Source organism: Schistocerca nitens, chromosome 2 (genome assembly GCF_023898315.1).
Source record: "Schistocerca nitens isolate TAMUIC-IGC-003100 chromosome 2, iqSchNite1.1, whole genome shotgun sequence".
NCBI classification, from domain to species: domain Eukaryota; kingdom Metazoa; phylum Arthropoda; class Insecta; order Orthoptera; family Acrididae; genus Schistocerca; species Schistocerca nitens.
Window position 1 is genome coordinate 596,251,406 of NC_064615.1, and position 27,749 is coordinate 596,279,154.

The window sequence follows — 27,749 nt, forward strand, 5'->3', positions numbered from 1 at the left end:
CCCTACCTAAAACCTCTTTCCTCATTACCTTAGCCAGCTTCATCCTGACCCACAACTTCTTCACTTTTGAAGGCCAGACATACCAACAATTAAAGGGAACAACCATGGGTACCAGGATGGCCCCCTCGTACGCCAACCTATTCATAGGTCGCTTAGAGGAAGCCTTCTTGGTTACCCAGGTCTGCCAACCCAAAGTTTGGTACAGATTTATTGATGACATCTTCATGATCTGGACTCACAGTGAAGAAGAACTCCAGAATTTCCTCTCCAACCTCAACTCCTTTGGTTCCATCAGATTCACCTGGTCCTACTCCAAATCCCATGCCACTTTCCTTGACGTTGACCTCCACCTGTCCACTGGCCAACTTCACACGTCCGTCCACATCAAACCCACCAACAAGCAACAGTACCTCCATTCATGACAGCTGCCACCCATTCCGCATCAAACGGTCCCTTCCCTACAGCCCAGGTCTTCGTGGCAAACGAATCTGCTCCAGTCCGGAATCCCTGAAACATTACACCAACAACCTGACAACAGCTTTCGCATCCCGCAACTACCCTCCCGGCCTGGTACAGAAGCAAATAACCAGAGCCACTTCCTCATCCCCTCAAACCCAGAATCCCCCACAGAAGAACCACAAAAGTGCCCCACTTGTGACAGGATACTTTCCGGGACTGGACCAGACTCTGAATGTGGCTCTCCAGCAGGGATACGACTTCCTCAAATCCTGCCCTGAAATGAGATCCATCCTTCATGAAATCCTCCCCACTCCGCCAAGAGTGTCTTTCCGCCGTCCACCTAACCTTCGTAACCTGTTAGTTCATCCCTATGAAATCCCCGAACCACCTTCCCTACCCTCTGGCTCCTATCCTTGTAACCGCCCCCGGTGCAAAACCTGTCCCATGCACCCTCCCACCACCACCTACTCCAGTTCTGTAACCCGGAAGGTGTACACGATCAAAGGCAGAGCCACGTGTGAAAGCACCCACGTGATTTACCAACTGACCTGCCTACACTGTGATGCATTCTATGTGGGAATGACCAGCAACAAACTGTCCATTCGCATGAATGGACACAGGCAGACAGTGTTTGTTGGTAATGAGGATCACCCTGTGGCTAAACATGCCTTGGTGCACAGCCAGCACATCTTGGCACAGTGTTACACCGTCCGGGTTATCTGGATACTTCCCACCAACACCAACCTATCCGAACTCCGGAGATGGGAACTTGCCCTTCAGTATATCCTCTCTTCTCGTTATCCGCCAGGCCTCAATCTCCGCTAATTTCAAGTTGCCGCCACTCATACCTCACCTGTCTCTCAACAACTTCTTTGCCTCTACTCTTCCACCTCGACTGACATCTCTGCCCACACTCTTTGTCTTGAAATATGTCTGCTTGTGTCTGTATGTGTGGATGGATATGTGTGTGTGTGCGAGTGTATACCTGTACTTTTTTCCCCCTAAGGTAAGTCTTTCCGCTCCCGGGATTGGGATGACTCCTTACCCTCTCCCTTAAAACCCACATCCTTTCGTCTTTCCCTCTCCTTCCCTCTTTCCTGATGAGGCAACAGTTTGTTGCGAAAGCTTGAATTTTGTGTGTATATTTGTGTTTGTTTGTGTGTCTATCTACCTGCCAGCACTTTTGTTTGGTAAGTCTCATCATCTTTCTTTTTAGATATATATTTTTTCCACGTGGAATGTTTCCCTCTGTTATATATATATATATATATATATATATATATATATATATATATATATATATATATATATATATGGTTATAATAGAGGGAAACATTCCATGTAGGAAAAATATATCTAAAAGCAAAGATGATGTGACTTACCAAATGAAAGTGCTGGCAGGTCGACAGACACACAAACAAACACAAACATACACACAAAATTCAAGCTTTCGCAACAAACTGTTGCCTCATCAGGAAAGAGGGAAGGAGAGGGATAGACGAAAGGATGTGGGTTTTAAGGGAGAGGGTAAGGAGTCATTCCAATCCCGGGAGCGGAAAGACTTACCTTAGGGGGAGAAAAGGACGGGTATACACTCGCACACACACACATATCCATCCACAGATATACAAACACAAGCAGACATATTTAAAGACAAAGAGTTTGGGCAGAGATGTCAGTCGAGGCAGAAGTGCAGAGGCAAAGATGTTGTTGAATGACAGGTGAGGTATGAGTGGCGGCAACTTGAAATTAGCGGAGATTGAGGCCTGGTGGATAACGGGAAGAGAGGATAAATTGAAGAGCAACTTCCCATCTCCGGATTTCGGATAGTTTGGTGTTAGTGGGAAGTATCCAGATAACCCGGACGGTGTAACACTGTGCCAAAATGTGCTGGCCGTGCACCAAGGCATGTTTAGCCACAGGGTGATCCTTATTACCAACAAACACTGTCTGCCTGTGTCCATTCATGCGAATGGACCGTTTGTTGCTGGTCATTCCCACATAGAATGCGTCACAGTGTGGGCAGGTCAGTTGGTAGATCACGTGGGTGCCTTCACACGTGGCTCTGCCTTTTATCGTGTACACCTTCCGGGTTACAGGACTGGAGTAGGTGGTGGTGGGAGGGTGCATGGGACAGGTTTTACACCGGGGGCGGTTACAAGGGTAGGAGCCAGAGGGTAGGGAAGGTGGTTTGGGGATTTCATAGGGATGAACTAAGAGGTTACGAAGGTTAGGTGGACGGCGGAAAGACACTCTTGGTGGAGTGGGGAGGATTTCATGAAGGATGGATCTCATTTCAGGGCAGGATTTGAGGAAGTCGTATCCCTGCTGGAGAGCCACATTCAGAATCTGATCCAGTCCCGGAAAGTATCCTGTCACAAGTGGGGCACTTTTGTGGTTCTTCTGTGGGAGGTTCTGGGTTTGAGGGGATGAGTAAGTGGCTCTGGTTATTTGCTTCTGTACCAGGTCGGGAGGGTAGTTGCGGGATGCGAAAGCTGTTGTCAGGTTGTTGGTGTAATGCTTCAGGGATTCCGGACTGGAGCAGATTCATTTGCCACGAAGACCTAGGCTGTAGGGAAGGTACCGTTTGATGTGGAATGGGTGGCAGCTGTCATATATATATAAAACAAAGATGATGTGACTTACCAAATGAAAGTGCTGGCAGGTCGACAGACACACAAACAAACACAAACATACACACAAAATTCAAGCTTTCGCAACAAACTGTTGCCTCATCAGGAAAGAGGGAAGGAGAGGGAAAGACGAAAGGATGTGGGTTTTAAGGGAGAGGGTAAGGAGTCATTCCAATCCCGGGAGCGGAAAGACTTACCTTAGGGGGGAAAAAGGACGGGTATACACTCGCGCACACACAAACATATCCATCCACACATATACAGACGCAAGCAGACATTGTCTTTAAATATGTCTGCTTGTGTCTGTATATGTGTGGATGGATATGTTTGTGTGTGCGCGAGTGTATACCGGTCCTTTTTTCCCCCTAAGGTAAGTCTTTCCGCTCCCGGGATTGGAATGACTCCTTACCCTCTCCCTTAAAACCCACATCCTTTCGTCTTTCCCTCTCCTTCCCTCTTTCCTGATGAGGCAACAGTTTGTTGCGAAAGCTTGAATTTTGTGTGTATGTTTGTGTTTGTTTGTGTGTCTGTCGACCTGCCAGCACTTTCATTTGGTAAGTCACATCATCTTTGTTTTTAGATATATTTTACCTACGTGGAATGTTTCCCTCTATTATAACCTATGTATATATAAAACAAAGATGATGTGACTTACCAAACAAAAGTGCTGGCTGGTCGATAGACACACGAACAAACACATACATAGACACGAAATTCAAGCTTTCACAACAAACGGTTGCTTCATCAGGAAAGAGGGAGGGAGAGGGAAAGACGAAAGGATGTGGGTTTTAAGGTAGAGGGTAAGGAGTCATTCCAATCCCGGGAGTGGAAAGACTTACCTTAGGGGGAAAAAGGGATGGGTATACACTCGCACACACACACACACATATCCATCCGCACATACACGGACACAAGCAGACTTTTGTAAAGGCAAAGAGCCCCAAACTCTTTGCCTTTTCAAATGTCTGCTTTTGTCTGTGTATGTGCGGATGGATATGTGTGTGTGTGTGTGTGTGCGAGTGTATACCCGTCCTTTTTTCCCCCTAAGGTAAGTCTTTCCGCTCCCGGGATTGGAATGACTCTTTACCCTCTCCCTTAAAACCCACATCCTTTCGTCTTTCCCTCTCCTTCCCTCTTTCCTGATGAAGCAACCGTTTGTGGCGAAAGCTTGAATTTCATGTGAATGTTTGTGTTTGTTTGTGTGTCTATCAACCTGCCAGCACTTTCGTTCGGTAAGTCACATCATCTTTGTTTTTAGATATATTTTTCACACGTGGAATGTTTCCCTCTATTATATAAAAGCTTGCAAAACCCCTTGGTCGTTTTTGCTAAAACTATTGAATACCGGTACTTTAGTTAAATAGGCATAGTAACATACAGCAAAAAAGCTAAGTACATCATTGAATACCTACATTGATGAAAGAAGTTTGGTTTTATCTAGGAAAGGTTGATAATTATGCATTTCTGTTTAGAGAGTTATGAAGCAGACCACAGATTTGAGCAAAATTCCAGGTATTCATTAATGCTGTAGAAGCTGTTGTTTATTGGTAGATTTTCTAGTTATTTTTTAAATGTATTACTGTTTGGTATTTTTTGGTGCTATCTGGCAGTGCACTGTGCAGAATTTTTGGTTTGTAAACAGCACTTTCCTCATATATTGATCTTCTGTGAACATCTCTATGATAGTCATCCCTGTTCCTTGTTTGATAATTGTGGATCTCACTATTCAAAGCTGAAGCATATGCTTTCAAATATAAATGTAGATGGTAAAGTCATGATTTTAATTTCCTTAAAGATACCGGTGCTCTTTATGCAACATCACTTATTAATCTTACAGCTTTCTTTTGGAGCTTAAAAGACTGCTTTGCAAAAGAGGAATTTCCCCAGAACACTATTCCATACTTCAATAACTATGCATGTATGTGTAATAAGCACTTAACACTGTTTCGGTATTGGAGCAATTTTTAAGCACTCTTAATATGTAACAGGACTTGCTTAATTTTTTGTCAAGCATTTCTGCATGTTTTTCCCATCTTAGATGCTTATTCACCCATAATCCTAAAATTTTTATGTGATTCTTTTGCTGAATTTGGCTATTTGATAATGTGAATTTTGCATTGGTCCTATTTTTGTTCCTTATATGGTTGAAGTTCATCCATACAGTTTTCTTGTCATTGACGACTAGACAGTTATCTTTAAACCATTTTTCTGCCACTTCTGCTGTTTTATTGATTTTTTGCTGCATCTCATAAACATTCTTCCCTTTTATAATGAAGCTGGTATCATCAGCAAATAATGTGGTATCAGCTGTTGAAAACTGTTGAGGTAGATCATTAATAAAAATCAAGAATAACAATGGTCCCAATACCGAGCCGTGGGGCACCCCATTATTAATTTTTATATATTCAGAAGGGTACACATTTTCATTACCTGGTTCGGTGATATCTTAGGTATGGTATCGTCAAGTCCTTTACAGAATTGTTCAACCTCTTTAGGGTTCTTCTTGTTTTTGATCTTCATAGGAACATGCTCATTTATGATTTTTTATGCTTTGTTTCCATATTTGAAAGTCACAAGTGATAATACTTCTGATGCTGATTATACACTTGCAATTGAATCTATATACCTCTTGTTCACTATGAATCAAGTCCACAATGTCATAGCTCCTAGCCTATTGCTGTCCCTTGTGCACTCTATAATCTTCTGGCTGAGAAGGTTCTTCATTGGTGAATTTAATTTCCTATAACAAGAGTATGTTGATGTTGTGTTCATCCATTATTCTGGTTACTCTTTTGAGTTTGCCAGCTTCTGTTAGTGCATTTATGTCATGTGAGCATATCGTGTGCTTGTTCTTGGTGTGTAGTTTTCAGGTCTTTGGAAGCTGTAACTCTACAATGCTGCATCATGGTTTGGTTGCTCTAGAATCTGGAAACCTTTTTGTGTTGGCCATTCTGACAAAGGATTGGCTACCTTTTGGAATATTTGAATGTAGTTTCCATCATGCATAAGCTAAAAAATCTTACAGAAAGACAGCTGTTATCTCATCTTCATTCTTACATCTGAAGCCATTAGTCTCAGAGGCTTCTGGCAGGTTGCTCCTCTGGATTATGGACACTGTGTTGAAACCACATCCAACGTGGAATCAAAGGTTGCTTGCTAGTTTTGATCCAGCCGGGGTACTACATTTCCTCCTATCTGAGAGGTATCTCTCCATATGCCAACTGAGAAAGTGTCGGGTAGGGAGCTGTGGCAATCCCATATGACAAGTCAGCATGAACAGATATTGTAATTAGGTGAGATAGTGTAATATTAGTGTGAACAGTTTCCTAATCATAATCATATAATTGTATCCTTAATAGTTTTATAAGCTCTTAATTGTTTTCTTCATTAATATTTCAGGATTATTATAAAGCCATCCACATACTCTCAGATACTGACAAGCCTACATATTTTGGTTTGCCTAGCAACATTGAACGCTCTTGGCAGAAGACAGTGAGCAAAGGTGTCATCTCTGAGTTGAAAAGTACGTAAATTTATTGGTTTTTCCCCTAGATTCGTTAATGAGTGGAGAACATAATTGAAGTAATTATTAGAGAGCATAATTTACTCCTTGTCTATCTTTTTTACTGTGAATGGTGCTGTTGTTCTACAGCTGTTAGCCATTTTTTATATATTGTTATTTAAGACAAGCTGCATCTTGCATCTTGAATCAGCATAATACATTTGTTTTCATCGGTGCAGTGTTTCTGACAATGCATTTTGAACACTGCAGCTGTATTGATGAAGATATAAATGTATTATGCCGGTTAAATATAGGTGAAAATTCAAAATGCAATCAACACACACACCTTACTGACGAAACCATAAATGTGTATCACTGTTGTTGGTTGAAAACCCTAAATGTGTCCTGGCATAAATAAAGCTACATAAAAAATAGATGTAGCTGTATTTCTTCAAGCAGTTTAATCTTCATCCATTGAACTTATTCATCATTGCAATGCACAAATAAATTAATATTTAGTATTAGGTGTACATTTAATAAGTGATTTTACTGAAATAGAAAGTTATATGTGGGAACATCAAGATCAGGTCTATAAAATTATGAAACAATTAAGTAAACAGAAAAGAGATAATCTATAAACTAACATGATTTTAGAATAAGAATAATTAGATTATTTAAAAAGTTATGGATGAGCTGTGAAAAGAAACTTTGGTAGTGAATGAACCAAAAATTATTCTAGCTCAACCTGACAGCATATGATTTATTTATTATGTAAAGGCTTCTGATAGTGTTCAGAGAGACTTACTGTGGGATATTTTAAAAGAGGAGTCATACCAGTCCACCTTATAAATGTAATACACTCACTGTATAGGAACAATTCTATAATAGTAAGAACAAATGATACTGATAAACTTACTGCTAATATAAATCAGTGAGACAGACAAGGGTGCCATCTGTCAACATGACTATTTAACATATGTATAATGAAGTCACCACAATGTAGCAAATGGATTTAAATAATCCTTTTATAATATTTGATAATAACTTGAAGACAGAGTTACCATATAATTTAAACCATGTTTCCAGAGAATTTAATATGAAAATATTTATGGAGAAAACTGAAACACTGACCTTCCATAGTGCAAACCCAGTCTGAGAAAAAATAGTTGTTGTTGTTGCGATCTTCAGTGCAAAGACTGTTTGATGTAGTTCACTATGCTACTCTATCCTGTGCAAGCCCCTTCACCTCTGAATAACTGCTGCAACCTACATCCTGTTGAACATGCTTATTGTATTCATTTCTTGGTCTCCCTCTATGGGTTTTACGTCCCCACATGTTCCCCCAGAACTAAATTGATGATTTCTTAATGTCTTAGGATGTGTCCTATCAACTGATCCCTTCTTTTAATCAAGCTGTGCCACGAATTTCTTGTTTCATACATTCTATTCAGTACCTCCTCATTATTTGGCAACGGCCTTGCCACAGTGGATATACTGGTCCCCGTGAGATCACCGAAGTTAAGTGCTGACGAGTGTAGTCGGCACTTGGATGGGTGACCATCCAGGCTGCCATGCACTGTTGCCATTTTTTGGGGTGCACTCAGCCTCGTGATGCCAATTGAGGATCTACTCGACCGAATAGTAACGGCTTCAGTCAAGAATACCATCATAACTAGCGGGAGAGCGGTGTGCTGACCCCATGCCCCTTCATCCGCATCCTCCATTGAGGATGACACGGCGGTCAGATGGTCCCGGTAGGCCACTCATGGCCTGAAGACAAAGTGCTACCTCCTCATTATTTACACAATCAATGCATGTAATCTTCAGAATTCTCCTGTAATGCCATATTTCAAAAGTCGCTGTTGTCTTCTTGTTTAAACTGTTAATCATCCATATTTCACTTTCATACGCAGCTACACTCCAAGTAAATACCTTCAGAAAAGACTTCCTAATACTTAAATCTGTATTTGATGGTAACAAATTTCCCTTCTTCATAAAGTATTTTCTTACCACTGCTGGTCCACATTTTATTTCCTCTCTACTTTGGCCATCATCGGGTATACCTGTACTATTTTAGAGTCTCGTTTCCTAATCTAATTCCCTTAGGACCACCTGATTTAATTTCACTACGTTCCATTGTACTTGTTTTGCTTTTGTTGAAATTCATCTTATGTCCTCCTTTCAAGATACTGTCCAAGTCCTTTGCTGTTCCTGACAGAATTACAGTGCCATCAGCAAACCTCGAACTTTTGATCTCTTCTCCCTGAATTTTAATGGTTATTGCAGAAAAATTATTGAACCAATCCAGAGTTTATGTATTTGGTCTTTCACAATCCTTGTCATAAATCATAGAATCCCAACATCAAAACTTATCAGATTTAGGCATTTTGTGTGAACAGTACAACAAAAACTGGGCCACAAAGTATTGACATGACTGAGCCACAACCTGGAGGATTGTTTCCAAAATGAATTTTTGCTCTGCTGTGTGTGCGCATGTGTGTGTGTGTGTGGGGGGGGGGGGGGGGGGAGACTGGAATTCAAACCGAGACCTTTGCAATTTGGGGCAACTGCTCTATTAAGTGAGATACACGAGCATGACTTGCGACCAGTCATCACAGCTTTACTTCAGTCAGTGCCTCATCTCATTTCCTTTCTTCCAGGAGTGCTAGTTCCACAAGATATGCAGGAGAAATTTTATGAAGTTTGGAAGGTAGGAGAAGTGATACTGACAGAGTAAAGGTGTGACGCTGGGTTGTGAGTCATGCTTGGATAGCTCAGTGAGCAGAGCACTTGCCCCAGAAGGCAGAGGCATCAGGTTCTAGACGCAGGCTGGCACACAGTTCTAACCTTACAGGATGTTTCAATAAAGGTAGTGCTGACGTTGTGTATTGTACCGGGAAGCTAGAAACGATGGATAGGCTTTGTCCTGCTGTAGCCCTCACTGGTTTACAACCCCACAACAGGCCACAGCACACAGCAGTCCACCTACCCCACCCCCACCTCACACTGAACCTAGCGTTATTGTGCGGTTTGGCCCCAGTGGACCCCCCTTGGGAATGTCTCATACCAGACAAGAGTAACCCCAAATATTTGCATGGTGGAGTAGTAATGATGTACACATATGTGGAGCCAGTGTTTACGGAGCAATCGCCAACATAGTGTAACTGAGGCGGATTAAGAGGAACCAGACTGCATTCACCAAGGCAGATGGAAAACCGCCTTAAAAATCACCCACAGGCTGGTCGGCACACCGGACCTCGACACTAATCTGCTGGGTGGATTTGTGCCGGGGACAGGCACGCCTTCCCGCTCAGGAAGCAGCACATTAGACCGTGCGGCTAGCTGGGCAGGCTTACTGACATTAAAGAAATATGCAGAATCTTTAGTTATTGTTCCTATTCTGCTGTGGATGAAATGTAGCCACAGCTTCATAGACTTACTGGAAATGAGTAGAAAGAGAATTAAGCCAGCAGTTAAGTCTCTGAGATGTAAAAATTCATAGGGTTTTGTTCAGATAAAAATCTGAACTTGCTTTAACAGTGTACTTAATTACTTCTTTCCAGGTAGGTGCTTTCTAAGGCAAACTTGCATCTACATCTACATAGATACTCTGCAAGCCACCATACAAAGCATGGTGGAGCTTACCCTGTACCACTAGTCATTTCTTTCCTGTTCCGCACACAAATAGAGCGAGAGAAAAATGAGTATCTATTTGAGGCCTAATTTCTCATATCGTATCTTCATGGTCCTTTAGCGCATGCATGATGGTGGCACTAGAATCGTTCAGCAGTCACCTTCAAATGCTGATTCTCTGAATTTTCTCAGTAGTGTTTCTCGAAAAGATCGTCACCTTCCTTCCAGGGATTCCCAATTGAGTTACCAAAGCATCTCCATAACACATGTTGTTTGAACCTACAGATAAGAAGTAAACCAGCCCACCTCTGAATTTATTTGATGTCTTCCTTCAATCCGACTCGTATGGATCCCAAACATTCGACCAGTACTCAAGAATAGGTCGCACCAGCATCCTATATGTGTGTGGTCTCCTTTACAGGTAATCCGCTCTTTAGTAAAATTCTCCCAATAAACCGAAGTCAACCATTTGCCTTTCCTACCACAATTCTCATTTGCTCATTCCATCTCATATTGCTTTGCAACTTTATGGCTAGATATTTAAATGACTTGACTATGTCAAGCAGGACACTATTCATACTGTATCCAAACATTACACATTCATGAGAATGATTATTCAAATCCTCATCCAGCCTTCCTAATTCAGGTTTTCTGTGACTTCACTAAATCACTTAAAGTAAATGATGGAATGGTTCCTTTGAAAGGGCACGGCTGATTTCCTTCTGCATCCTACCTCAATCCAAGCTTGAATCCATCTGTGATGACCTCATTGAGGGTACATTAAACACTAATCTCTCCCCTCCCTCCCCTGTACTGATACCTCTGCTCCCGGCACCCTTGTGAAAAGTACCAAGTCACATTGAATGTAAAGTATGCACCATGTATCAGTAAGCTGCTGTTGCATGGTTCTGTATTGTTTCTGATAAGAAATTTCCAGTGCTGTAGAACTTTTTCATGTTCATTGCTGTTTTCTCTAACAATCCCATTTTACTTTTCTCTTCCTTTCCAGAATTAATCCTCCCAACAGAGGGTTCTCAGAAATTTGACAGAGATAAATGGCAGAAACACATTGCTCCCATACTGAATTTATGGAAGAAACTCAACCAGGTATTTAAGTTGTGCTGTTGTCTTATCCATATGAGGGATAGTCATAAAGTCTTAATTATCATGTCAAAAAATAAAGTTACGTTATAAATTTCATGTTTGTTTGTAGATACATGCATGACTGGTATGCACTGAAATTCTCGTGTCACTTAGAGCTAGAAAGGGTCAAAACAAAATGACACAGTACATCGATAAAGAGGCGCACAGTTCTGTAATTTCTTCAGGTTACCTTCCATTAGGAAGATTAAACTTCATATTATGTGGCTAATCTTCTGTATGAAGTAGCACATTAGCACGCATAAATTGCATTGCAGTGTTTGTGTACTGAAAGACACTTATAGGCCAATGCAAACTGCTATGTGTATGGCATAATCAATGGAATTTATTCCCACTGCAATATAAAAAAAGCCGTGACTGTACCATTAGTCACAAGTGGCTGTAATACAAAAAAAATGGCTCTGAGCACTATGGGACTTAACATCTATGGTCATCAGTCCCCTAGAACTTAGAACTACTTAAACCTAACTAACCTAAGGACAGCACACAACACCCAGCCATCACGAGGCAGAGAAAATCCCTGACCCCACCGGGAATTGAACCCGGGAACCCGGGCGTGAGAAGCGAGAACGCTACCGCACGACCACGAGATGCGGGCGGCTGTAATACACTAAAGTACTCTTGCGCTACAGTACCATAGACCATGCTCAGCAGTCATACTTTTGTTCATTGCACTTTAATGAAATATAGTATCTAATGATATGAAAGTTACCCATGAAAAATCGTCTCAACAACTGTCATTAATTTACATACATCTCTCTCATGCCTGAGATTAGAGGTATTTGCAGTTAAAACTTACAAACCAAAGTAATGATGGTGTTTACATTCATTCTTACAATGAGTAAAAATCTTCCAATTTCATTACTACAGGATCGCAAACCATAGCATTCGCAAACACATACAAAGACCAAAGTAACTACCAGCTTATTGCAATACAGTCATGTAAACCACTGAGATCAAAATCATCTCATGTTAGGAATTACTACAGTTTCTTTATAACCACTTAAAATACAACATCAACCAAATTCTGGTGTATAGTAGTAACCCATCAGGTGCAAATAAAATGAAAAACCATGTTGACATACTATTAACAGCCAAATGAGGATAATATGATGTCCACCAGTTTTATGATATTCAAAATTTGGCTGTAGTAAGCACATTTCAGTCTTTAAACCATTACAGTGGGCTACAGTCACATTAATGCATGGGCTACACACATTCGCCCTCTATATTCCAATCTAGGGAACCATGCTCCTCAGAATGCAAAATCACCTGTATATTATGTAAATGCTCATGGTGAGAGGCAGGTCAAAAATGATGTAAAATACTTGATGTCATTGTGCCACAACACACAGGAACCAACCGTTTGAAGTCTGTTTATGCTAGCACTACACATCCAATAGCAGGATTGGTATCCCCTCCCAAAATTGTCAGTAACTACAATTCCTGCCTAAACAGAGCAAAAAACCCTTTATATCCAAAACCTACTTGCTCATTGAGTACTTTATCTGGTTCTTTGATTATATTTCTGTAAATTTCTAATTCTTCCAACTGCAGGCCTTTAAGAGCAATGTGCAGCACTTCCAATGTTTCCCGTATTGACCCAGCTACATTCCCTTCATTCCTTAAATGCAGGCCAAATTCTGTTATATTATTTTGACTAACATGCTCCCTGAACACAACTGAGAAGGACCTGCCCGTTTGACCTATATAAAATTTATCACAGGATCTGCACTTCAGCTTATAAACCCCTGATGCCTCAATTTTTGAACATTACCCTTATGAAGTCCATTACTCAGTCTGTGTCATAGTCTGTGCTTGAGGTGTCCCTTTGTGGAAAATACCATTTGAAATTTGTCCAGGAAATTGGATGCCAGTTTTATATACATATGCCCCCAGTACTGTAAAGAACTTTTTATCCTTACTATGTGGGTCTTATCCTGTCTATGGTTTTTATATATCTTTGTAATTAAGCTACTTCTGTATCCATTTGCCACCACAATCTGTTTCAGCATCTTAAGCTCTTTATTAATTTTTCTTTCCTCTTATGGGAGTCTGTTCATCCATGCCAGCATTGTGTGAAGAAATACCTACTTATGCTGCCCCAGATGATCAGCATCATTGCAAATTATCACATCTGTTTGGGCGCATTTCCAAAAAATTGGAAAACTCAATTTTCCCCCCTTTCGTATCACTGTTAGGTCCAAAAAAAATAATTTTATTATGTTTTTCACTGTCAAGTGTATATTTAATATTCCTGTGCTGTTGCACAGCTGCTATCTGCCGCCCTCCTCCTTTTACTACAAGGAATGTGTCACGCATATAACTTTTATAGAAAGTAATTTTGTTCACTAACCATGGATTGCAGGAAAATACCCTCGACTCTACATTATTAATAAAAATGTCCACTTGCAGACCTGAAAGACAATTGTCCATCGCTAAACCTTCTGTCTGCGGATACACTCCACTGTAAAAAAAAAATTACGGTAACTCATGGTAAACTGCAAAAGCTCCATAAGCCCTATTATGTTCCCTTTCCTCATGGCGCTATTGTGCAATAAATTCTCTTTTACATTTTAAGCAGGTCTTCAATGGGGACTTCTATATAGAGATTAATGATGTCAGGGGAAGCTATATCATACCTCTGTGAGTTGAATTTCCTTGGCCTCACTAGGAAAGACTGTGCTATTTGCCACACTATGTTTTTTAGATTTCTCCATGTGGAGTAGCAGGAATTGCATCCCTTCCACTTTATTTTTGATGACCACATGATAATATCTAGTGGGATCTTTAACCACTTGCTTCATCTCATTTTCCTTTAAGAACTGCAACACTTTATTCCTATGTTCTGCTTCAAAAATAGTTGCTGAAGTAGCACCCTTATTGGCCTTTATTATTATTGCTTTATTCTTATATAATTTGCAATTTATTCCATTTATGAGCTGCATTTGACCACTTTCACTAACATCCTGTTCCCTTGTAGTTCCCTAGACAAAATTTGCTGTGCTTTAACCACTACCCTTGCTTCTTTCAAAGCATTAAGTTTTCCCTGAGCAAATGCTGACTTTACTTCAGCAATAGCTGGATCTGAAGAGAGACGTACAGATAAAGCTGCAACCCCTTATTAAGGACTGCCATCTCTTCTCTTGTAAAGGAAATGTTGATCAAGTTAACCACCGTATCAACCTTGGTATGGATCTTCTTTCCATCACTATAGACTTCATCATTACAAAACTGCTTCCCGCATAAATGTTTAATTTTGCCATTCTCCTTCAAAGCCAATTCCCTAAGTTTATCTTCCACTACTTTCCCAACCTTCTCATAGAAAACTTGAAACTGTAAATAATACAAGCACACAAGAAGCTTCAGGAGTAGCCTATATATGCTGTTGTTTAGTCTGTCTTTAAAACTACATGCTTCCCTAATTTCACTTGTTACCCATTGGATTTCAGCCCTGTTTTAGTTGCCACTGCATTTTTAGTTTTACTGCATATCGGGACCTTTGCACACACTGATATCACACTGCACAGAAAACACTTCACGATTGTAGTAAACCTTATCACATGCCTTGGTCAACTGAATCTTCTCCAAAAAGGTGTAGGCCTCCTTTACTGCTCGACGAGGCACATATTTTTGAACCTGTAGCATGCTGCAGGTGAAAAATAGGTCCACAACTTGAAATAAATAGTTGTAGCTTCATCAAAAGTTGCATTGAGAAGTATCTGTTTTTTATTTCTTGATGATGACTAGTTTTGGACAGCTGTGTCCATTTTCAAACCATCCTACAAAGAACATTACAGTTTACATGATAATTTTATACAAATGAGGCGCATATCTGTAATACAGTTATACATGTAAATTATACAAATTTGTCATGGTTCTATTTTACAAGTTACCTTACTAGTTACATACTGTGCTGTAAGTGTGACATAGGTGATAGCCCATGTACGGAAACTGCCACTGCATTAATCAAAGTGGTATATGGTTGACTTAACAGCAAAAATACACCACAGAGGCTGGACATTTTTGCTCACTAGAGCACAGTATGTAAAACTACGTAAATCTGTTGTAAATGGCTTGTCTAAGGGTGAGTTACTGCATGCTGGTCATTTGTATTTACTCTCTTATCTTTGAGTGTAATGCCACACAGTGTGGCTTCAACTTGTTATAATAAAATGTAATTTTTGGTCGCTATATGAAACTGTTTTATTACATTTCATATGAAAATAAGACATTTCTCTTCTCCATTAGAAGACTCAATAATATTATTTTCTCATGTATCTGGTTTTGCCAATTGGCAGTTTTAGAGTAACTTAGTTAGGTTTTAGGATGGGGGTGCTCTTGCAACAGTTTGCACTTATCTAAGTCAAGTTGCATAATAAGTTCAATATCTAAAGTGATAGAATTTTTGTGACGTACCTGAAAAACTTTTTAAAAAGCCTTTTTGCTCATTTCCATCTGATTTTCACCAATCGATGGTGCTTAATGTTTCAGTATTGGATGTGTTGTTGAGCTAGTTGTGCTGTGGATTCAGATTGTAAAAAAGAAATGCAATTTTAGCTCATTTTAAATGACTTATTGTTTCGATATTAGATGTGTTGTTGCACTAGTATCGCTATTGACATAATATGCAACAAAAAAGAAATGTAATTTTTGTTCATTAGAGCACAGTATGTAAAGTTGTGTAAATCCATTGTAAGTCGCATGTCTAAGGGTGGTTCACTGTAAACTGGTTGCTTCCATTTTCTCTTTTATCTTTGAGCATAATGCCACACATTGTGGCTTCAGCTTGTTATAATCAGTGCAACACTTTTCTTCTCTGTTAGATGATTGAATATAAAGTAATGAATTACTGTGCGGATGACCTGCTTAAAGAGCAGTCTTCCTGTAAATTGGTAGACTAATTTATTTATTTTTGGATTAGGGGGTACCACACTTTTTGGTTTTGAGTTGCCTCACAGAAAACTAGCGTACAAATCTCCAATGAGAAAATGCAGCTCATGGAAATCTCCAATGAGAAAACGCAGCTCACAAGTTATGCACTTTAAATATCTCAGTGAGACCAGCCAACAGTCAGGACTGAACACAACAGCCAATTAAGAAAGAATCTCAAAATCACAGAAAGCACATAAGCTCAAGCAGAGTCACTGCAACAAAAAAGCTATCTCCGTCAATGCAGAGCTATGATATTACAACACAGTAGTTCTGCTAGAAGCACTCTGTGCTGTAGATACTACAGTGATTCATGGCCAAACAAAGATAAGAGAGAGATTGTAAAACAGGAAAGGAAATTTCTCAGGAAAATATTTGGACCAGTTTTTCATTTTAGAGGCAAACATGAGAAAAAACAGAATTAAACAGAGTAAGATGTCAAGGAAGTGGGAATCACACATAGTACTATATGGAATTGAGGGCAGTTCAAAAACATCGCTAACAAAACACACACTTAAACAAAAGCACATGAAAAAGAGCTCAGGAAAGAACACATGAGGGAACACAAGCATATGAAGAGAATTTGGGACAGTCAAAAGAGTATAAGTATGTATGTTCTAATGAATATATTAATATTGAAACATTATTGAAACATTAAGAATTTTATATTTCATCTTTATGTAGACCTTTCTATCTTACATAACTGTATTGTGAGGGGAGCTTTCAAACCAGTATGGGAAAAATCAGCTGTATTTCAAAAGAGAGCAATAATAATTTCAGCTGAAGTAAAATTAAGAACATCATGCACAACCCCATTATTAGTTTTAATATTCTTACTCTTTACGTTGTTTTTGTTTATTATCTTAATGACAGAAGACACTAAAGTTACAAACAGGTATAAGCAAAGTTATCAAATTCACATAGAATAGACTTACATATCTATGTAACAATGAAGAAATATTTTATAATTAACTGACAGTGTGTTAAAATTGTTGGATGCAAGAAATTATTAAAAATAAACAATGACTTATGTTGAAATGCTCAAATAAAATGTATCAGGAGACCGAAACTTGATACTGCCAAATGAAATGAATTCATTGAGATACATTTTACAAGGAAACAATGGCTTATGTTTAAATGCCTGTATGACTTGGAACTGAGGTGAATTTGCCTTATAAATGTAATACTGAACTTCCTCAGATGTAATACTAGATCTCACACACATCTCTCTTTATATAATATGAAATGTATAGCTTTTGCTTACAAATAATACGTATATAAATAACCTCATTCATATAATAATGCACGGCATGAGCACAGAATCAAAGAAACAAAGTGCCTGCTTTACTTTCAGCACCTGTGAGGCATCTGGCATCTACATATTTCTCCTACTTTTTCTTCTCTTCAGTTATTTGATAGTATTACTGTTTAATTCATTCTTTACTCTTTTTGACCTACCTACTCATAATTCATTTTTCTGGACTACTAGTCCTCTGTATGTCTGTCATATGAAACAATATTCATATTTTTGTAAATTTTTAGGTTTACAAAAAATTAGTGATTAAATATTCTAAAAACAGATAATATTTTATTTTCTGAATAAGACATTGATAGTAGCTCAGTATAAATGTGATTTTCATATTTCCAGAAATGAAACTTTTTTATAGAAGATAAGGAAGAGGTAAAGGAGTGGAGATAACATGATGTCCCTGTCAGGGAAGTTAAATCAGTCATCATCAAAGCCACCAAGTAACACATGACAGAATGTATTTTTCTTGAAGTAGATTGCTATAAACACAAAAAAAGATAAGAAAAAAGCTCTGAAGAGAGTGACTCGGAATGATCTTCCCATCCCCATCCTTTTCCTCCACCTCCTCCTTCTTCATCCTCTTCCTTTTGTTTTGCTTCAGCACACCCCACACTCTTTTTCAGTAGTATTACTTATGTTTTCTTCCTTTTTTTCTGTAATGAACTTGGTTGTTTAGTAACATTTCATGTATTCTGAACTTTGTACATAATATCATTGTTACATCAACCCTCTCTCTCTCTCTCTCTCTCTCTCTCTCTCTCTCTCTGTCTGCTGTGTGTGTGTGTGTGTGTGTGTGTGAGAGAGAGAGAGAGAGAGAGAGAGAGAGAGAGATTGATGTAGATCTGTTACAGTACAGAATGTCCATAGTTACAGATTTCAAAGTGTTTTGCATTTCATTTCCAGAATTCAGGTTTGATTCAAACAAAACCTTTGCCACAAGATTCAGAAATAAGCTATCCAGTTGTCAATTTCGTATTACTGGAGCACAACCATGCTATAACACTTGTGCATTTTGTTCATCAGTCCTTGGCAAGGCTAAGCAAAGTAATGCGTGCAATAGCTCTTCCATCTAAGGAAACTGAACAGACAGCAATTGCTCTTATCAGTCACAAGGTGAGTACTGAAACACTGATTTTTAGTATGATTATTTTGTATCTCCTTATATGGCCTGTTACTAGGGAGTCTCCCTGTGCATAAATTACATACCAGTCCATAAAATATTGATAGAGGCTGCTCTAGGACTGTGATGGTTAAATAGCCTGTGAAACATATGCCAGGTATGTCTGATGGAAGACATGTCTAAAAAGTAGGCAGGCCAGGGAAGCAATAATAATCTTTGCTCATCAAAAAAGGCTTGCACATCTTTCCCTGCATGTGGCTAGGCACTGTATTGCTGAAATATGGTATGTGGAATTGGTTGAAGGAGAGAAAGTTACTTGCATGCTAATACATTCTTGATGTAGTAGTTGCTGTACAGTTTGTCCTTGGTGTGTTGGAGTTAAGGTATCCAATGACACTCTCCAACCGTAAGACTTTTGATTTGTATATTGCAGTGCGTAACTTTTATGGCTGCTAGATTGTCATCACCATGGTAGTGTTCAACAAGTATGTAGCTATCACAATAGAGCAGGTTCCATCAAAACTTGTCTGAAGACACTGGAATCATATTGAGAAAGACAATGGTTCAAATCCCCATCTGGCCATTCAGATTTATGTTTTCCATGATTTTCCTGTATCACTTAAGGCAAATTCCTGGCTGGTTCCTATGAAACAGCATGGTTGATTATCTTCCCAGTCCTGACCTTCTGTGCTGTTTCTAATGTTCTATATGTTAAATCTTAACCTTTATTACTTCCTGCCATCTGAAGATTCTTCATTTTGTCATTCACATTGCCAGAATGACTTTCACATTGCTCATTGTTCCTGGGCTGTGGATGTCAACATAAAGCATGAATAGTATCAGTTTAGCCCACAGCAGATGGCATCAAATCCTTAACACAAACAGATCCACTATTGTTGTAGTGCTTCAGTCTATAACAACACTGGATTAAGTTGTTCATTAAATTATGATTTGCAGACAGAACAGTCTCCATTCCAAATTGCAGTGACACTCTGTATTCCAGTATCCAGTCATCACTGCATATGATGGTCTTTGTCCTGTTGATTACTCATACACATCATTGTTTCAGCAGCATGCCCTTTACTAGCTTAGTTTGCAGTATGACAAACTTGTTTTACAGAGACTGAACATTTTATATCATTTAAATTCATTCACATCACCCTTCAAGACTGCTAAGGCACACTGACACTTACTTTCCTGTTTCCATTTCCTTTGGCAGCTGTCACTAAGGGGGCGTGGTAAGTAAGTGAGGGGATTTCTGTGCCTATGTGTATGCCATTGGTCTGCAATATTAATCAGCACAACACTAGAATTGACAACTCTGGCTGCTCAGTTTTCACTAATATTTGTGCAGATACTATGATTTAATTAATTAGTGAAGATATAGCCATTTAACCCATTAAGTATTCATTCTTCACTTCATAATGGAAAGGCAGGTGAGGCCAGGAATACAAGTCTTTTTGCTGTTCTGAAACTTTAATACTCAAACTCTAGTACTTTTGTTATGGTAATTTTTATAACTTTCCCATTATGTTGTATGGTTCTCAGTATTTTATCAACAGTAATTAATCATTTTAGAAGTAAATTTATCAGCTTTGATTTGATTTTGAATTGATGAACTAATATTGGGAAAAAATCTGTTCTTAATTTATTGTGTTTTGTCATAGGTTCCAGAATCATGGCAAAATCTTTGGTGTGGTCCAAAGGAGCCTTCATTTTATTTACACTCTTTAGTATCTCAGGCTACTGCAGTTGGTCACTGGGCAAATCGGAGCTCAGATTTGTTGCGAGAGCCTCTTGATTTGGGAGATCTGTTTGAACCTGAGGCTTTTCTTGCAGCTGTGAAGCAGCAGACAGCAAGGTATATAATTAAATGATTTAAGCTTCCAGATAAGTAATTTCTTCTTTACCATGAGTAGAAATAGTAATCAAATGGAAAAAAGAGGCAATTTCCCACTCATTAAACTGGCTTGGTTTTGGAGGGAGGTGGGGAGGGTTCAGGGGGTGTTTTAGTGTGGCACATCCTTCATATTTATGGTTAGAAAAAGTCCTTTTTCTGTTTAGCTTTTTCCAAATTTTAACAATAATTATGGGATATGAAATTTCATTCATTAATTCCATATCTATGATTTTTCCCGTATTTACTAACCTGTGATAGACTTTTACAAGACTATTGTTTTTCTTAGTTTGCTCATTTATGATTAACTATCAGAAAGACTTCATTCAAGTGCTGCTTAACGTTATGCCATCTATTTACTCTTTTATTAATGTGTGTTTTTTAAGGGTTCTGTTCAGTGGCTCATTAAGTAGGATTTTGTTTAGTTGCTGTAAAAGTTATCAACTCCAGCTATCAATTACAGTTCTAAATTATTATTATTATATAGCGTTGTCAATAGAAATCAGAGATGAGAGCTAGAAACTGCAAAATAGAGAAGTGAAGGAACACTACTAAAGTTGCAAGGGGAAGGTAATATCACATAAAATCCTCAGTTAATAAGAGACAAGTGGACAAACTGTGCACAGAAACATAAGACATGTAGGGTTGTTAATTTGTAAACCTAGTCAATATTTTAGCTGATGTGGGCAGACTCTGAACGGAGTGGTTTCAGTTTCAGGATGTAACAAATCATGCCATTTGTGGGCATGAATAACGTCTGACAACTAACAAGCTTTTCATACAGCCATTTATACATTATTAGAACTGAGTGTGGAGAAGCTATTGAGAACAAGAATAATGCTTCAGTCAGTGTGTGGGGAAGATTTATTTATGCATAGAGATCTAGAATCAGGAAATGAATATCAACTATAAGGAAAGGTGTATAGTATTAATGAGAACCGTGAAAAACAACAAAATGATCAGTGTAATGAAAGAAAGCCAGTTTTCATAAATAAAACATATTTAATAAATCATGAAGTAGTTTCGGTTACTTGTATGATAAATATATAAGTAACAGAATCTTGATATCAGACAAGTACTGTATTTGATGGAACATTACAGAACTCGTCCATTCATTATTTAATGAATTGGATAGAGCATACCTTATTATATGAGCTAAATAATAACTTCACTGATCCATGTATTTACATTTAGTATGTATAATTGTTTTTATGCTATTGCTGTTATTTAGACACATACATCTGCTGCTTCATTGTTTTAAATGTTTTGTATATTTATTAATTAGCAAATTATTATGTTCTTTTCTTTCTTTAACTACTGAGAGACACTTTTCTCCCTAAAGCTTTACATTCACCATTAGTGTGTCATACATTTACAGTCTCAACAATCAACTATTCTGTAATAATCTGGTTTACAATTTGCTTCAAGGGAAAATGATGTTGCAATAGATGACCTTAGACAGGTCACAAGTTGGAATCAGAAGAATGTGTCCAGTAAAATGAAAGTGTGCTTGTGCTTGAAAGGACTACAGATAGAAGGTGCAGTTTTCAGTGGTACTTCCCTGACTCCTTGTTCAGCTGATGCTCCTGATGCCTCAGCTGCTCCTATCTGCACACTCACATGGATGACAAAGGTCTGGTATTGTATCCACTTCAGTTAAAGTATAGTTTTTTGCTCTGTAGTACTTCACGATAAAATGTAATTACTCTTTATCAGAATGGATAAATAACACCTAGCACAACTCGTGAAATTAGTAAGCATGCCTCAGTTTCAGCACATATCTTGCTTTTCTAACAGTATAAGTACTCATGTATATTCTAGAAGACACATAGGTGTGTGTTATAGTGGGTTTGCCATGGCAAAGCGCATTTGTTCTTGCCATAACCACATGTGTTTGAATGATCATATCAATCAAATTTAGAGTTTCCGTACTTTGTCCTAAAGGCTGAAGACAAATACAATCTTGATTAATTCTGCAAAAAATAGCGTTGGTAGTCCTCTGCTATAAAAATCTTGGCTGTAACCTTAAGGAATTCTATGACTAACTTGAATTTGTGTTTGATTAGCAGCTATTTTTAGTCTTGTATTGTGATTAAAAACTCAAAATATGTCAACAATGTACAGTTTTGATTATTTTTCTGCAGTTTTTCTAGCATATGTAAGACATATAGTCTGCAAAGACATGTTTGTATTGATATTGAATAGTCACATAGTTATTTATGCATTGAAACATCCCCAGCAAATATCTGGCACAATTGAATTATAGAATGTTCCAGACTTAGCAAACTCTTTAACTCTACTTTATGTGGTGAATTACCATGACAGATTGAAACTATATATCAGAATGAGAAACAAATATAAAAATCTGAATTTCATGCACTGATGAGTCAAAACATCATGACAACTGCTCACTGTGAAATTGAAAGGCCCCAGGTGAGATCACCAGAACTTGATGCATTAAGAAAAGCATATAAATGGAGCAGAGAAAAATGTGAAATTATTTCTGGTAATGATTCAGACCACAACTGGGGAAAGCCACTGACTTGTGCTACTTTGACAAATATGAGACTGGTGTCTAGGAATGAACATGTCAGAAATGTGAAAGTAGTCAGCTGTTCACATACTACTGTCATGAGCATCTATGGAAAGTGATTGAAGGCCACAGGGTGTTGAACATCCACCTCATCGTCACTGAACATGGAATCTGAGGCTTGCCCACTGTGTAAATCAGAATAAGCCAGTTGGAACAGTATGAGATTAGGGAACATGCTAAATAAGTGTTTATTTCAGGTCTATAAAGTAGGAAACAGATGTTTTTTTTCCAACATCAATGAGCAGGAAAGAGATTAGAATCTGGCAGAACTCAAGTAATGTGAGGGGTGCCACAGGGTTCTGTTCTGGGTCTGCTGCTTTTCTTGATTATATCAATGATTTCTGCTTTTCTTGATTATATCAATGATTTGCAACTAAACTTTATAGATGACTCAAAAACATTTCTCTTTGCAGGTGACAAGTATTATTATGAAAGATGTGGAGTGTATTGTAAATGAAGTAGCTAAGAGGGTAGTTGCTGGTAAAGTTCCTAGGTTGTGTGGCTGTGGTCCATGAAATTTTTCCATTCATAATGTTTCCTTGAGATGAGAGCTGCACTGGACATGTTAAGAGGTGCTACATTGCAGCTCTGGATGAAATGTTAGGAATGGAGTAGTTTCACGGACCACAGCCATACAACCTGAAAGATTTATCACTAGCTAAGAAATCTGGTCATTAAAAGGGTAGTCAGTAACATTTGGATTTGGCTTAAAGAAAACACTTAGCTCCAACAAAACAAAATGCACAGTTTCAGGCATAAAATGCTTGTAAAACTGAAATTTTACTGTTAAAAGGTTATCAAACAGTTGGTGATGTCAACCTTTTTAAATTCTTAGGACCAAGGATAATAGTAAGCTCCCTTGGAAGTATCATGTTCAAGAGCTCATTCAAAAACTGAATGGTACTTTCTTCACTGTAATAATAATCTCTACTGTCTTTGATATTGAAAGCAAAGGCTTTGCTTATGTTTGCTGTATTATCTCAAATGTCAGGGAAACTCTGTGCACTCAACAAGAATATTTTTAAATCATAAGAGGGCTTTTTTAGCAGTTTGAAATGAATAGTAAGTATGATTGTTGTGATATATGTGTTGTGCTTGGTGAATTGGTTCTGTTCAGAAACAACTAGAAGCTGTATCAACCACAATAGATAGGCTTCATCCTGCTGCTCTAAGCTTCAGCGATGTTGGGGCACCGGTGTCTTTTTAATTCCCCTGGCAATCTGTCACTTCATCTTCAGATGTGCAGCATCTGACAGATTTGTCAGACAGTGACAGACAGAGGTGCTTTTGTGTATCTCTGGATGGAAAGTGAATGTGGGAATTGCCAGGACAGCGTACGCCTAGTGACATGTACCATATGTATTGTATATTGTGTATTGATAACACATCAGAGCCATCATTGGATGCCCTGTTGGGTCAGAGGCTGATGTTCGTGCTACTTCCAGACAATAATTGAGAGTGCATTTGTTGGTCATTATGAGCTCCAACATTAGAATTAAATAGCAGACAGGTCTGGAAAGAATGCTAGTAAAAAAACCTGGTATATTTGCTGGGAGGTCTTGTCTGAGGTACAGAGGAGGTTCTGCTGGTGGCTGTTGAAAGCAGCGAGTACAACAAGGTGCAAATGATAGCTCATATCAGCATGAAATATGCTAGCAACATGGATTCTGAGGCCATTCCCAGTTCCTTTACGTGATTGAATCGGTGAAGACAGCTAGACCTACCCACAGAGTAGAATCAAACCCTCTCTTTGCAGTATTGTACCCAGACATGATTGTAGTCCTTTGGTTTGGAGGCAAGTGTAAAGTCTAAGCCTGAGACTTGGACAATTCTGTGTTGATTTTGGATCCGAATTTCTCGACGTTTGTTATCAGATATGATATTATGGAACTGCAGGAACATCCATGACAATGTCCCAGAATTACAATTACTTATTAAAGGCAATAATGCTCACATATTATTAGAAACAGAAAGTTAGCTGAAACCAGAAGTGAACAACAGCAAAATTCTAAGTTCAGATTTGAATATATATCAAAAGGTTAGACTAGATGCCATTGGTGACTGTGTATTTATTGCTGTAAGGAATAGTATGCTATCTAGTGACATTATAATAGAATCCAATTGTGAAATAATCTTGGTAAAGGTAGTCTTCAACTGTGTCTGGAACTTCGTAGTCCAATGCTTTTATAGACCACTCGCCCCAGGAGCTACAGTGGCAGATTGCTTCATAGAAAACTTGGAGCCTATCACAAGTATGTTTCCTGCTCATGACTTCACAATAGTGAAGACTTCAGAATGCCAGCTATAGACTGGGAGAGTCATAGAATTGAAACTAGTGCCAGATACAGTGATACTCATGGCTGAGTAGTCTGTTGTTGTTGTTTTTTTTTTTTTTTTTTTTTTCGTACACAGTAATGTTACATTGCGTAGAAGACAGGAGCACTGCAAGCCATTATTCACAAAATTGGGAATAATGACTGTTTACAGCCATTATTTATTTTTGTGCCTGCTCCATGTTAAATCCGGATTCCTTCAGCAAGAGGTATGAGAAACACGACAAAAATACCCACAACAAAGAGAACAAATGTACCAACCTACTGACTGTCCAAAACAAGAGAACTTTCTGACAATTGTCCTAAGAATATTCATATAACTGCCCATGGAAGTGCAGGTCTTGCCACTGGAGAGATTCAAGAAAAAAATTAAAGAGACTTAAAACTGCATCAGTTATACTCTGTCCAGAAATTTTTTGACTCTGAGAAAAGAATGAATTTACTGAGCATTCTCCAAATCTAATAAATCTGTCAGAGATCTAAAATGTCAATGGCAGATGAAGTGTATCTATAGCAAAATGCTTTATCTGTTCAATTTTTTGTAATGTTACATATTATTTCTATTGTAATGTATCAAGTTTTGGATTTTGATGAGGACTGGGTCCACAACCTTTGTGAAATTTTTAAATGAGGCCATTCTGATTTATTGTGGTTACAGTTTTGACACATCGTAATTTTCAAGCCTTTTAACAGCCTAAAGCATAATCACTTTATTTAAACATATCAGTTTTGAAGATATCTATCCTGCCATGGCTGGTGAATGTCACAGACTTGATAATGCAGTCTATGTAATATAAGGATTGTAGTAAAATACCATGTCAAACTTTTGTTTTTGAATTCTGTTTTATTATTATTATTATTATTATTATTATTATTTACAGAGTAATTATGGGAAACATCAGCACCAAGAATACATAACATTGCCTTTATACCTCACATCAGCACGTGAAAGAGTTGTTACCACACTAGATGTGCCTTGTCGTGCTTCAGATCATAATATTTGGATTAAAGCTGGCACTTGCTTCTTCATAAAGAAGTAAAATACTAGAAGACTTTGAGCTTATTCAGTTATATCCCAGGTATAAGTCACCAGTTGATGGTGACATTTCTCTCAAGTTTTTAAAGTAACATTGTTACTGCAGTTGACTCCAGTAAGCTGATATTACTTCATGTAATATTTTGCTACCCACTTTAGAAAAGCACTGAAATGTGACACAATGAAGAATTTTATTTGTTTAATCAATGTACAGCAATATATACTTCACAATAAAAGCCTGTATATGAACAATATTAGTATTATTATACATCATGTGTGTGGCAGTACTATACTGTAGAAGTACCTTGTGTCACTGTTAAGAACTGTTTCTTTGTGTACTCTGAGTACATATAAATGGAAGTTCAATTTTCAGAAAAGTTCATTCACAATCTCAATCATTCCTTGTTATTTATTACAGAAAATACAGAGACACGAGGAGCTGTATATGATATGATGCAGCAATATCAAACTGAATATATGCAGATTTTCAGCATATGAGGTTGATGTATTTTACTGTAATTGGTTGATAGAACTGCAGAGTGCCAGTACTGACAATTTGTTAAGAACTAATTTTCCTAACACCAAGGCAGTTCATTCCATACAAGACCTTATCTACATGGACAGTTTTGCATTCAGTGTCCCAATTTCAAATCATCATCAGTCATTTTGATATTTGCTTCTGATATTTTACCATGAACTAAATTTTCTAAATCAAGACAAACATATTCAGTTTTAAGTTATGATTGCTCATTGGCTAACAGAAGTTATCTTCTAGAAGATGTAAATAACAGCACTTTCAAATCTGGTATCATGAGACTGTGTACACAGATAAGTATACATTTCATTCCATAGATACATAGTGAGGAGACCCTCAAGGATAAAGAACATTGCCATAACAACAAAAATATGCAATGTGTATTTACAAACAAACAGTTGCACTACTGTTCATTTTGCAGATATTCAGTGAAATGGTCCTCAAGAATGTCAGTTAAGTAAAAATTAAATAAGTTTCATGTAAAAATTACTACCAAACTTAACACAAACAAAAAGCATAAATATGCTGAAGTGTGTAAGATACTTCTTAGGCTTTGTAGCCATTCACCATTTAACAAATTGGTTTACGATACTTACTGTAGTGAAG

At 38.1% G+C, this 27,749-nt stretch overlaps 1 protein-coding gene across 1 annotated transcript in view; it reads left to right on the plus strand.

Annotated features, from left to right (window-relative positions):
• LOC126236667 (cytoplasmic dynein 2 heavy chain 1) overlaps positions 1 to 26,808 on the plus strand; it is an 873,274-nt gene extending 846,466 nt beyond the window's left edge. The window contains exons 68-73 of the mRNA XM_049946146.1: positions 6,492 to 6,615; positions 11,237 to 11,334; positions 18,533 to 18,742; positions 20,417 to 20,610; positions 22,075 to 22,279; positions 26,454 to 26,808. Of these exons, the coding sequence (XP_049802103.1) occupies positions 6,492 to 6,615; positions 11,237 to 11,334; positions 18,533 to 18,742; positions 20,417 to 20,610; positions 22,075 to 22,279; positions 26,454 to 26,612 (990 nt within the window). The 3' untranslated portion in view covers positions 26,613 to 26,808. The remainder of the gene's footprint in view (positions 1 to 6,491; positions 6,616 to 11,236; positions 11,335 to 18,532; positions 18,743 to 20,416; positions 20,611 to 22,074; positions 22,280 to 26,453) is intronic.
• The last annotated feature ends 941 nt before the right edge of the window (positions 26,809 to 27,749 follow it).